At 40.8% G+C, this 12,495-nt stretch overlaps 1 protein-coding gene across 1 annotated transcript in view; it reads right to left on the bottom strand.

Annotated features, from left to right (window-relative positions):
- Nucleotides 1-6,974, bottom strand: part of cep104 (centrosomal protein 104) — a 32,113-nt gene extending 25,139 nt beyond the window's left edge. The window contains exons 1-7 of the mRNA XM_069140798.1: nucleotides 6,924-6,974; nucleotides 5,911-6,037; nucleotides 5,348-5,521; nucleotides 4,801-4,939; nucleotides 3,691-3,753; nucleotides 838-914; nucleotides 251-419 (exon numbers count right to left, since the gene is read on the bottom strand). Of these exons, the coding sequence (XP_068996899.1) occupies nucleotides 251-419; nucleotides 838-914; nucleotides 3,691-3,753; nucleotides 4,801-4,939; nucleotides 5,348-5,521; nucleotides 5,911-6,023 (735 nt within the window). The 5' untranslated portion in view covers nucleotides 6,024-6,037; nucleotides 6,924-6,974. The remainder of the gene's footprint in view (nucleotides 1-250; nucleotides 420-837; nucleotides 915-3,690; nucleotides 3,754-4,800; nucleotides 4,940-5,347; nucleotides 5,522-5,910; nucleotides 6,038-6,923) is intronic.
- Nucleotides 6,975-12,495: the final 5,521 nt, after the last annotated feature.

Below are 12,495 nucleotides of genomic sequence, written 5' to 3'. Positions count from 1 at the left end.
CCAATTAAGATGACAATACAACCGTCACGGCTGAATACAATTGCGCAACCTAAAATGCTGCTCTGGTGTGGTAAATCTTCTTAACAATAATTCTTAATCTTCTTGTTGCTTCTGTATGCCGCTGTAGCGAAAAAATTTCCCCTCGGGGATTAATAAAGTAAGTAACTACCTAACCTAACCTAACCTAACAGTACAACATTTTTTGGCATAATTATATTGTAGCTAGCCGGTGTGCCTCCGGGGCAGCTACCTTCTGTAGGTCAGCGATGGCCTGCTTCAGATTCTTGGCCTGTTCATATTTCTCCTGCCGGACCATGTCCTGCTTGTTTTGGTCCAGGACACGAATGATGTGGGCAACTTCAGGGTCCTGGTACATATCGAAGGCCAGGTCGTCCAAGGGGGAGATGGACTCACATTTGCTGGATGCAAGACAGGACAAAAAGACAAGAAACTTTTGAAACATTAATGTCTGGGATCGTTACATTGTCGAATCACCTGAATATAGAAAACAGTTTCATAATTTGAGCCAGTGCCAGTGTGAAACACATGCGTCATTATCAGTTAAATGGGTTGGTTGTTGTGCAATTTCTGACTAAAGGGGAAAAACAACCCCCCCAAGGAGTGATACCCTGAGGCGACGCATCCCTTGGGGGTTGACACATCAAAAAAAATATATTTTGAAATATGTTTTTTCTTTGCAAGGGGCCGCCACCTGCATTTTCTTCAAATGCATGTGACCTTAAATGCCTTTTTGGTTGTCTTCCAGACTAAATGGCTTTGTTGAACAATGTTATTGTCACAAGACAAAGAAACCAGGGTTCATTGGCCTAGCCTCACCCCGCAAAGGTCGTGTCCAAGGCGGCTTCCAGCTGGGTACTGTTGAGGTAGTGTTCGATCAGCTGCTCTCTGCTTGGCTGGGGGTAAACAGATGGACAAATTACACACACAGGCATATATACTCTCGTGTTACTGTTCTCAGGAAGACATATTCGTTTCTTAATTACTTTATCTTTGAGGTGACCCTCGACTCCAGCCTGTAACTTAACCTGAAACTAACCATTACTGTAACATTTTTAAAAGTGTGGATCAGACAGGATGACTTTACCACAAACTCTCTGGACCTTCCAATGGCAGTAAGACAAGAACACTCTCTCACTCTCTCACACACGCACGCACACACACACACACACACACACACACACACACACACACACACACACACACACACACACACACAGCCCCAAACCCACCCCTTAATCAACCCCTTCAGTCTACGGATACACACGGAGACTTGCAATCCACTGCGCACACTGCTATTACCTCAAATGCTAATCACAGGACAGGAAACAGTGCTGATGGTGTCATCTGTACTGATGACACCAAACTTCAGTACCACATTTCACATGACGAAGGACAAACTACAAACTTCCCTGCAGAGTAGAGAATGACTTCCTGTTGTAATAAGTAGGAACGAGAACAATACCGAACACACTAACCGTACAGTGTGTTGTTATTCTGGCTTCGGTGAGAAAATAGAAAATAATACAAGAGTGAAAAGCCACATAAGTCACTCTCATATAGTGAAACATTTCTAACAAGAAATGAAAAAAATGAGATTGATAGTCCCTTGGTTAATCTATGTGATGGATTAATGTTAGTAACTGTCCCGTCATCTTCATTAGTCAAAGACACAGATTAAAACTGTTGTTTTTGTTAATGCCAGAAGCATATTTGCATGTCATGACAACAAACTACCCTTCTAGTGTTACTTCTTAAAGGGTCAGTTCACCCAAACCCAAAAAAAGAAAGAACAAATACACCTTGAGGTAAAGTCACGCAGATCATTTTTGGTTTATTTGTCCAGATTTGAAAATATCTGTCTTGTCCCAATATGAGAAAGGTGATTGGTATCAAGTGTGAAGAGTGCAGAGCATTTAAATATATGTCCAGAAATTCAAAAGTGACACAGATTTCCAGAAACAATGTCGGTCCCTGTTGATTTTAGATCCACAGAAAATGCAGTGAACCAAAGAAAAAGCCCCAATCAAAAAGGGTGAAAGTGTATTCTGTAAATTATCATTTAAAATTTCCCAGACGGGCACGTCTCTATGAAAGAGACCACTCATGCTCCCAATGAGAACAAACTGTACAAACTGTAATAATACCTGCAGTTGAACTATCAAGTAAGAACTGGATTCAACAAGAAAAGCAGAAATTTGTCAATAATGCTAATAAAAAGTTGAAAAAAAAGAACAACTGAGGATTAGTAGTCAACAATCAAACAAGCAGAGAGATTAAACTTGACGTCATCATTATGTCGCTCAGTAAAGGCCCTTTTCCCACAAGTCATTGTGACACTTCACAACAGAAAAGCACAGGTGTAAAACATTAAATGGCTTAACTCCACTTGGCAGCTTACACAATCAGGGTGCTGGTATTGTGAACGCTGGCTCACTGGTTATCGCATACAGGGACTATTGTTTCAAACAGAGCCATCATTAATGTTATTCGTAACACCTGTGCTTTTCCTGCTGTGTCACGTAAAAATGCTTCGATAAAGGTTGATAGCAATGCCATTGACGACATTAACGTGTAAACACCAAAAGATTTGTCCGCGTCATCTCAGTATGTGTGGACATTGACAGTACTACAAGGAGAGTAATTTAAACGCGGGTACAGTAAGTGGAGATGGTTTTTTTTTTGTCATAGTTTGGGTAAACCAACCCTTTATAGCAGCAAATAATTAAGCTTTCTCTCTGTATTCACACCAGCATGTCCCTCCACAGAACAAACTCAACTTCCACCCATGGAGCAGATACAGGAGAACAAGATCTCGCCGACCCTCCAGGCAAGATCACCGCTGTGATGGAGGTGCTCAGAGTCGGATTAGTGGACCAACAATGCACAGCTTGTTCACTGGAATCTGTGCGGCGGTGTGTCCGTGTCTTTCCGTGTCTCTGCTTCTGTCTGTGTGTGTGTGTGTGTGTGTGTGTGTGTGTGTGTGTGTGTGTGTGTGTTTTAAGGTGCTCGCACTCCTCCAAGAGCTGTCCATCTGCAGGACTATCTGATTACACTCACTAACTAAAGGCCTCCTGTTTGATTTACATACTGCCCTCCCTTTGTGTCTCATTACTACATGCCTGACACATATATACACACCTACACACACGCACACCATTCAGGTAAACACGTGTACATAGAGACATGTTTATACAGTGTATTTGTATTGGTAAATATAGTATATACTCGCCAAAAATGTATGTAATACAACAACATTATCAAATACTTCAGAAAGTCCTATGAATAAGTTAATGGACAACTCAGTTTGCAGTATATTGTGTCAGCGTTCAATTGTTTGTCAATGCCCAGTAATAGTTATTTTGTATTCTAACAAGTAACAAGAGCAAAAATCATCATAACAGGAAAACCAGAAGCCCAGACCTCCGTTTATTGCTTTATGGATGATGATGGTACACGACATGGGAGGAATACTCTCTTTACCACGTTTCTTTAATCGACTTGTTTCCCTTTTTAATTTGAATTCCCCCTCAGTGTGAGTGGAAGATGAAACATCAATCAACCCTCCTCCGGGTGACTGACAGAGCAATGTCTCACAGCACAACATCGCCACCTACTGCTGTGCACACGCAAGTTCACAATGGCTGATGGGTGAAGAGAGCGCTCACTTACTATTGTGTTAAAAGCATTGCCATCCAAAGAATCTCCCAGAACATTAATGGCAACCAAAGCAACCTGAAATCATAAAGAGATGTTGATGATGGTGAGTTGAACGAAACAGAACAGCGGCAGTAAATCAAAAATCAATGCATGTGATAAATGGTGGGCGAGTGCTGAGAAGTTAATAGTGGATGTGTTTGATTAAAGCTCGAGGAAATAAGCAGGAAATAGACTCTTATTTTTCATTGTCAATCATAAAAAGACTAAAAATCAACAAAGAAATGATTAACATTGACAGGAAGAGCAAACACACTGGTTCCTTCATCATAACCATGCAGCAGTTTATTCTGAGTGTAAAGGTCAAATGTATTTGATTTTACAACAATATGAAATAAAGACAAAGAAGCTATCGTCATATTTTAGAAGCTGCAACCAGCAAATGTCCTCTGATTGTAATCAAAATTGGAATTAATATATTTTCTGTTTCTGTCCACTAAACAGTTTTGTGATGAATTATTTCAGCATTAATGAAAATACAAATGAAGCTTATGAAGTTGAGAATATACCTGGCGACATGATATCAGCAAATTATTTCTAAAGAGTGTCTAATAAATCACACACAGCATTAGTCATTAAACACACCACATCGTTCTTCAACTACCCTAAAACATATTTTTAACAGTCTAGCAATCAGCCTAATTTACAGTCGTCTCTAATGTCTTTTTATGTCTTGTGGTGATATCAAGCTATTTTAAAGACATTAAAATAGTATCTGAGAGGGCCACACTTCAGCCTGCGTTGCCACTGGAAACCTGGCTGATGGCAGAAGAGCCTCACGCAGCAGAAATCAGGACCAAATAATAACTGTGTTCATACGCTGGACCAACATGACCTACAACACAGTGTTTGCTGCTGTTAAAAGTTAAATGTAATACTTTATTTAGGTTTTGTTGGTATTTTCTCATTGATGCAGCCTAATTGGATTTGGAGCGCAGCAAAGCAACCAAAATAATCTTCTACAAAACACAATCTGAATACAAAAACAGATCAATCAAACTGCTCCCAAATTCAGAGCAGTACCTGACTGCACCAGAAAACAACGGATCTTGGTGTGTCGAGTACCTGATTGTAGTGATTGTAACAGTTGACATGATTCCTATGGAAGGTGATTCTCAGGTACGTTCCAATGGCGTCCACATGGACCGACTTCAGCTCCCGTGCTTTGAAACCTGTCCTCTCATTTTCCGACAAAGACACATACCTGAGTGAGAGAACAGAGTTGTTATTTTAGATCAACTTCTCTGCTCTTGAATTCAAGTAACTGAGATGTAAAAGGCTAAAAATCCAATACTACTTTTCAAGGTGGTGATTATACACGATACAGGAACTTGATTTATCCCTGTCTGGTCATTTATACTAGTGTAGATATTTAATAGAAGTGAAGAGAACCTCAGCATTCAATTTACTATCTACTGTACCTTCTGATGTCTACCTGATGTTTTTTGTTGGCTACCTCACTGTAACAGATGGCTTTTACATTATAAAGCTTTGACTGCCAGCACTGATCACTTGAACACTTTAAAACTACTTTTGTTTGCGTATCCTGAAAAATCTCAATTTCCTAAACCATCTTGTATTAACCTAAAGTGCAGTGCAAGTCGAGTCTCACCCAAGTGTGCGAAGCTGCCCAGGGAACCCCGGAGGGCTGGTTTCAGGGAGAGTGTCTCCAATGTGGAACTCAACCTTGGCCGGGATCAGGTACTGGTGAGCCAGCAGCTGCAGCTTCCTCACCCTACTTCTCTCCACCAGCTGGAGGGTGACATGCTGAGGGTAGGAGCACAGCCTGCACAACATGTGATTCACAGACAGTTGAGTTTTGTTCTTTAATGAGCAAAGGACACATTTGAAAGTAATCTAAGAAAACGAGATATCAAGTATAATGTATTTAAAACTGAAAACTGATACTACAGTGTCATTGTTTTAAGAAAGGGAGGAGAAGGAATAGCAGATTCCATCATAAAGATTTTGAAATTCACAGGTTATTTTCTCTGAAGTACATTCTGATAGTAGTCAGTGGTGGAAATCTTCAGCTGTAGTTAATCTATGCCTCCCCTCTATACTGTATTTTTAAATCATTAAATCTTATGCGTCGAAATCTTAAACTTAAAATCATGAACCTACCAGAAATGATCTCTGACATGCTCTTGAATGTAAGGCGCTGTGTTAATGTACCTGCTGGATCTCCAGCCGTTGACTGTGGGCGCGTGGACCATGAGCTCCTTGGCATTGAAGTTGTCCTCATGACTTGAAGAGTTGACCACAATGAATCCTATCTTCCTGGGCATCCCTCTGATGGACGCTGATAAAATCACAAACAACAAATTTGATTTTTTTTTTTTTCCTATATCTGGTATTCAAAAGTGCAAAGTTCAGATACAGAGGATGTGAAGGGTCGATCGATTTATATTACAGGCCTGAACCGTCCAAATTGTGTTTAGGGACATCTGGACCTGCTTTTTTTTTGATAATGAGTGAAAAATGAACTACATATTTGTATTGTTTGCCTAATTTAAACCACAAAACTACATCCTCCAAACACGTTTAAAGAGAATTCAAGAAGACAGTTGATTAACGTCCCTCCACTTATTTTGACCAAATGATGCTTTACTAACTTACTAAATACCACTAATTATTACTTTTAATAAAAACAGAATAGGAAAAGATTATTTCAACAACAAAAAAAAAAGAATAATATTAAGGCAAATAACCTTTGATTGGGTAGCAATTATGCTTTATGTGTAATAAAAGTACATATTCCAGTAGCTGTAAGTGTGCCGAATACAAAAGGCTTAATAATGTGCAGAAGGGTTGACTTCTACCTTTCTACCTTTCTACCTACCGTAAAACAGAAAAACAGAACATATCAACGGCATGTTTTCTCCAATGGTTCTCTTGAGGAACGTGAAATCTCGTGTATGTGACATTCACAAGCTTCTTGGGTCGAACAGAAAACCTCTTGTTGACTTGAACGTGTTCAAGTGGGGGCTTTAGCTAGCCGTTAACTAAGTACTCAATCAGCCACCATAGCTAACCTCACGTCTTAACAGTCTTGTTTTAAAAAGGGATTTTGACGAGTTAAAATCCAACGTATATCCTGACAACTATCATTATTTATGTCTTGTGGTTTCTCAGTGTTCAGTTTGGATGAAATAGACGTTGCGTTGCGTTTATTTCAGAGATCTTACCGAGAACATTACCGCCGTGTTGACAGCTCGCAGTCCCATCGCATCTCCATAACCACCGCTGACAACAACCAGCGCAGACATGCGCAGTCGTAAGACTCTCAGTCAGTCCCAATGCATTGTGGTCTGTGTAGTTTTATTAACAGTTAGGTTTTTTGGGTTTTTTTTAACATCAACATTTAGGCTTTCTTTTTCAGCAGTCTTACTTCGAGGCACACATTAGGTTGTATATGTTTATTTATATATTTGAAAACGATTGGAATAAGGAAAAAAAGAACATTCAAAAACGTTTTGCAGTACGTTTTCACAACTTCTTCCTGGTACTCCGGTGCATGCTCCGGCGTGGACCAGAGCGATGCCACAACAGAAAGTAATACCTGGTATTCGGAACAAGAGCAAACAAAATATGTAGCGGTATCAACTTGACATGTACAAAATACAAACAAGCAGGATTTAGAATGTAAAAACTGCAAGTTACAACTCCAACAAAAATACCCTTCACTAGTACTGTAATATGTTTCTTCAAGGTCTTTACACTTTAACCGTGAAGACTAAATTCACGACATTCCTGGTGAAAGCAACAGCGGCGAAGTTAAAGCTTCCACAGAAATGCCCTGTATAGTTGTTCACTTCTAATAATACTGTATATTTTCAATGAAACAGCATCAACCTGACATATTGATACTACTGATAAATTGACATCTAAAGTCAGGACAATGAGACAACTCTTAAAGGGACTACAGTGTTTTCATGAGCCATTTGTTTGCTTCTCCAGTCAAAATCCAGGGCTGTTTTTACATCCTAGTCTGCCACTGACATCCACTACTTTGTACCTCTGAATGAGAAAGTTAAAAACCTGAATTTCACATCCCATTGACTGCTTTTACATTTAAATTAATTTTCTGCTCTCTGTAATTTTTTGGTCCTGAATGTGTTTGTCTGTGCAATTTTATTTCCATGTGCAAGAATAAGGAGAGAAATTAAGCTGAAAGTTCAATCAGAAAGACCATCTTTATGTGTCATTCTTCCTCAGTTCAACTTCTAATCACCTCACTGTGTGTGTGTGGGGGGGGGGGGGGGGGGGGGCTGCAGCTGTCCGCCTTGACTGGTTGGAGTGAGGCGAGAAAAAGAAAGAAAAATATAAATACATCAATCTGATTCTGTGGCTACAAGATTGGTAACTTGCATGTTGCATTTAGGCCACACTTAGATAGTAAGTGCATTATGTTCTTTGTATGTTTTTATGTTGTTATATTTGCTTTATGTATTTGCCCTTTTGTTCTGTGTGGCTCAGGTGTCAAAGAGATTACCAGTTTGAATATAAGTCATATATTATATAGCGTATGAAAATACAGCCAATAATTAAACAAACACAAACTGTAAAAAAACAAAAGTTGGAATATAACTGTTAGAAAGACGAAGACCCCAAAGATGGAGCTGGTAAAATTTAACCATATTGACAAAAATAGAATTACAATAAATATACACATTTTGGACTTTCAACAGGTAAAACACCTTTGTGCGAACAACAACAGCGGCTTAATATAGAGTCCAGCAGGAATCGTAGCTGCACACAGACCCATGAACACCCCTGACAGTCCACTGTGGGAAGAAGGTAGAAGGGAAACAGTCAGAAACACAAGATAGAGCGACCCATAAGCAGAAGAATAAAAGTAATAGAAAAAATACTTTCTAAAGCTAGACATAGAAGGTATCCAGTTGCAGTGACACCCGCTAGACACGCTGGTCCAGCCACAACAAGGGCATTTCATATCGCTGTCTCACCATACGTTTTAATCACCAGCGCATACGCTGCTAATCCAAGAGGGATACCGACAGCTAATGACAAGACAAAAGAGTTATGAAAATGTTAAACACGTTGTAATTATTGCTCCTTTGTGATGCTCCTATTTTTTGTCTGATTCTGAGAGATTAAATCTCTCATAATCCTTGATGTGTGTATCTAACTGCTGCATGATCACCTTGTTGTCAGCCAGAGTCTCCAGAGACTGAAGCACAGTGACTGCTGTCCATCCCAGCAGCAGACCTCCTGCAGCTCCTGACACCAGCCCAATGCTGAAGATGGCCGGCCCTCAGGGTGAATGGACTGGTTTCATTAGACACTCTTTATGTATGTGTTACCCTACATTGCACTGCATTGTTCAATCCAAGAAACACAAACACACATTCCCGCAGTTTAAATTTACGAGAGAAGAAACAGGAAGACAGTCAGAGACCTCTGTTAAATACAATTTTATTTATATTACATTCAATAAACAAAACACTGTTTTTCATAAGTAGACTTCAGTTTGCTGAAATAAGATGGATGTTTTCATTTCACCTGTTGGTCCTGTACAAAAGTAGCACAGATGACCAGAGTGTGATGAAAAAAAAAATCATGAATTTACAATTAGAAATCTTACATTCACATGTCTCAGATTAAGTATTAAAATGCATGTATGAAACTTGACAACAACCATTCAGTGCATTAATCCAGGACAAATAGACTGACAGCAGGACACCATACACCAATTATGATGTTTTAAATAAGATTGTGGAAAATCATACAAAAGAATCCGGCCTCCACTATAATATGTTTCTCATAGGACTTTACTTTGGACAGTTCTGTGTATTTCTGTCAACAACCACCAAATACGAACACGAGGGAACAAAATGTCAGAATATTGTGGTACACATCACTTTCAAATGTTGATCACTTATTACTTTCTTCAAAGGGCACATTTAAGACGATACTTACTTTCAGAAAATCTATGTACATATGTGTTATGGTGGGAACAAATAACGACTAGAATAATGTGTATTGTACAATACACTGGCTGCAGGTGGTGGTGGTGGTGGTGGAGCTAGTTGGAGCGCTGCAGGTTACAGGGGGTCGTCAGGCTCCTGCAGTGCCTCCAGCAGGGGCTTGTCACCTCCAGTGAGGATGCTGGAGGAGCGAGAGAGAACGGGCCTGTACGTCTGAGACTGAAAGAAAAAAAGAAATGTTTGTTGTTAGATTTTAAGATTTGATGAAAACCAGCTGAGGTGCACAAGATGAAGCAGGACGGAGTTGAAGAGACACAACGAGCAGAGGACCACGTGATGACAACTGATGAGACCGCGCTTGTTGAGGAAAGGATGCAGGCAGGAGGAGGTACTGTAGTTAAATAAAGAAAAGAAAGATGAAGAATAAATGTGGCTCTCCCATTGGTGTGCCCAAGTCTGATTCTCGAAATGGAAAGAAATGCGGCCATCCCATTGGCCGGCCGCTCTCCCTGCTTTGCCCAGGTTGGAAGAAACTGCGCACAGCGATTGGAGGGGGCGGGACATCGTGGTGGAAGCCCATTGGCTGAGAAATTGGAATAAAAAAGTGCCAGTTTCACCAAAAATAAACAACGCCCAAACTGGTGTTTGTGGCTCTCCGTTACAAAGAGTGAAAACGGGAACACAAAAACCAGGAGAAAAATAGTTACGGCCTGAGCATCACTTAAACAAAACATTAAAGTCAAGAAAGAGAAAAAAAAGGGTCAAAGTCGTAAAACTATTGTACTATAACTATTATACTACTATTAATGCGTGTGAATGCGAGTGAAAACCAAAAAGAGAAATGTAATGTAAAAGGGTGAGGAAGGCTGATTTGTGCAACTACTGTCTGTTGTGGTGATTTAAAGATGAGGCTGTCCTGATGCTATGGTGTATGATAAAGTAAAAAGGTGTATGATAAAGTAAAAAGGTGTATGATAAAGTAAAAAGGTGTATGATAAAGTAAAAAGGTGGGGCCACACTCCCAGTTCTGCAGTCAGGCGACCAGACACCAGCTCCAGAGAGACCTACCCTTTATGGTTTTGGCCTACACTGGTTAAGTGTAGTGCGGGAATATTACCGAGCTACTTTCTAGGACAGGTCTCTCTGAGCGGGTTGCCCACTTCGCTCCTCGCCGGTACCGAACCCGGCACCACCGCGCCCTGAGGCGAAGGCGAGAACTACTGCGCCACCGTGTGGCCCCGACGAGAATATGCCAGATATTATATTTAAAGTAAATTTTTCAAGATGAACTGATTTTTGGTCCAAAAGCCTCCTTTTATTGGTCGGCCTGGCGTCAATACTGACTTGATCGCATGCGACGCTCCAAAAACAAGGATGTTGTTCTTCCCGTAAACACTTTGTTGAGATGATTGTGACGCCGTGTTTACACGCTGTCGGCTAACGTTATCGATCACGGTAGAACCGTGAAATGAAGGAGGCACGGCGGCTTTTCACTTTCCGCTAAAAACACAACACGTAGACACAAGAGGAAAGAAAGACAGCGGACTGAGAAGAGGCGAGTTGGAGGTGAGCACCGAGACATGGTATTACTCCCAACAACGTGTTGTTTGAAGCAGCAAGTCAACAGCGTGTTGTGTTCAAGTTCACGATTTCACCGTTGTTTTTTTTGTTTTTTTTTTCCCGGAGAACAAAGTAGCTGGTAGAGCTTGTGTAGATGTAAGCTTCTGCTTTGCTGTTCTTCTAAAGTCTCTGTCTGTCTTTGTGTTACTTGTCTCACTAAAGCTAACACTGGGGATCCAGGATAACCGGTGTCATGCCGGAGCTGATGATACTGCAGGCGCATCTCCAACAGAGGGAGTCACAGGCACCACCAACCAAAGAAAGAGAGCCCGACCTCCACCTACGTACCTCCAACCTAAAACTGCTGTGGGACTTTATTCGACACACTGCAAGAGGAGGTCTTCCATGAATGTCTTTACCTGCAACATGTAAATCCACTCATGAACAGTGAGCCTGTCCCGATCCACTAACAAGCTGGACAACTACATTGTGATCAACATGACACAGACTGTTACTGCTGTAAGGACTCTGAACCTGAACCTGTACAAAGCTTCTGTCTGTGGTGGGCCACACCGTGGTCTGCGCACCCCCCCCCCCCTCCATTTACTTCGTTATCAAATAAACACACATCACAGCAAAGTTTGAAACAGCACTCAGAGTGCATTGTTTAATAGTTTGATAGATCAATCGATAGATGGATGGATGGATGGATGGATGGATGGATGGATGGATAGATAGATAGATAGATAGATAGATAGATAGATAGATAGATAGATAGATAGATAGATAGATAGATAGATAGATAGATAGATAGATAGAATAAAGTGAACTCTTTTGCTAAGTTTAATTATTTAAAAACAACTGTATATGGAAAGAAGAGAAAGACAAGGACAAGAATGAGGTGATGAGGATTTAGCAGCTCTCCATGAGAAGCAGTCTACAAGCTTTGTTTGGTTCACGTGTGTTGTGACTTCTATAAAGTGCTGCATGCTGCGTGTTGTGTAGCGCTCCCTCTTCAGTCGACAGGACGTAGACGACGACGACAAGACTAAAGAAAGGACGACTGGACGTAGACGACGGCAAGTGATGACCTCGTGTTGTAGCTGATGATGACAGAACGGGCAGTAGTTCATACCTTGAACATTGCTATGTTTGGGGGCGTGTCTATTTGATTGACAGGCCTGGGAGGAAGTCATGTTTCCGGTATAGGTGGGCTGAGCATAGTGTCTTCCGTCTCCGTTAGGCCCCT

Source organism: Embiotoca jacksoni, unplaced genomic scaffold (genome assembly GCF_022577435.1).
Source record: "Embiotoca jacksoni isolate LCO1_2020_lvr unplaced genomic scaffold, fEmbJac1.0.p SCAF_9, whole genome shotgun sequence".
Classification (NCBI taxonomy): domain Eukaryota; kingdom Metazoa; phylum Chordata; class Actinopteri; family Embiotocidae; genus Embiotoca; species Embiotoca jacksoni.
The sequence above is the reverse complement of the archived record's forward strand: the minus strand, read 5'-3'. Positions and strand labels throughout refer to the sequence as shown.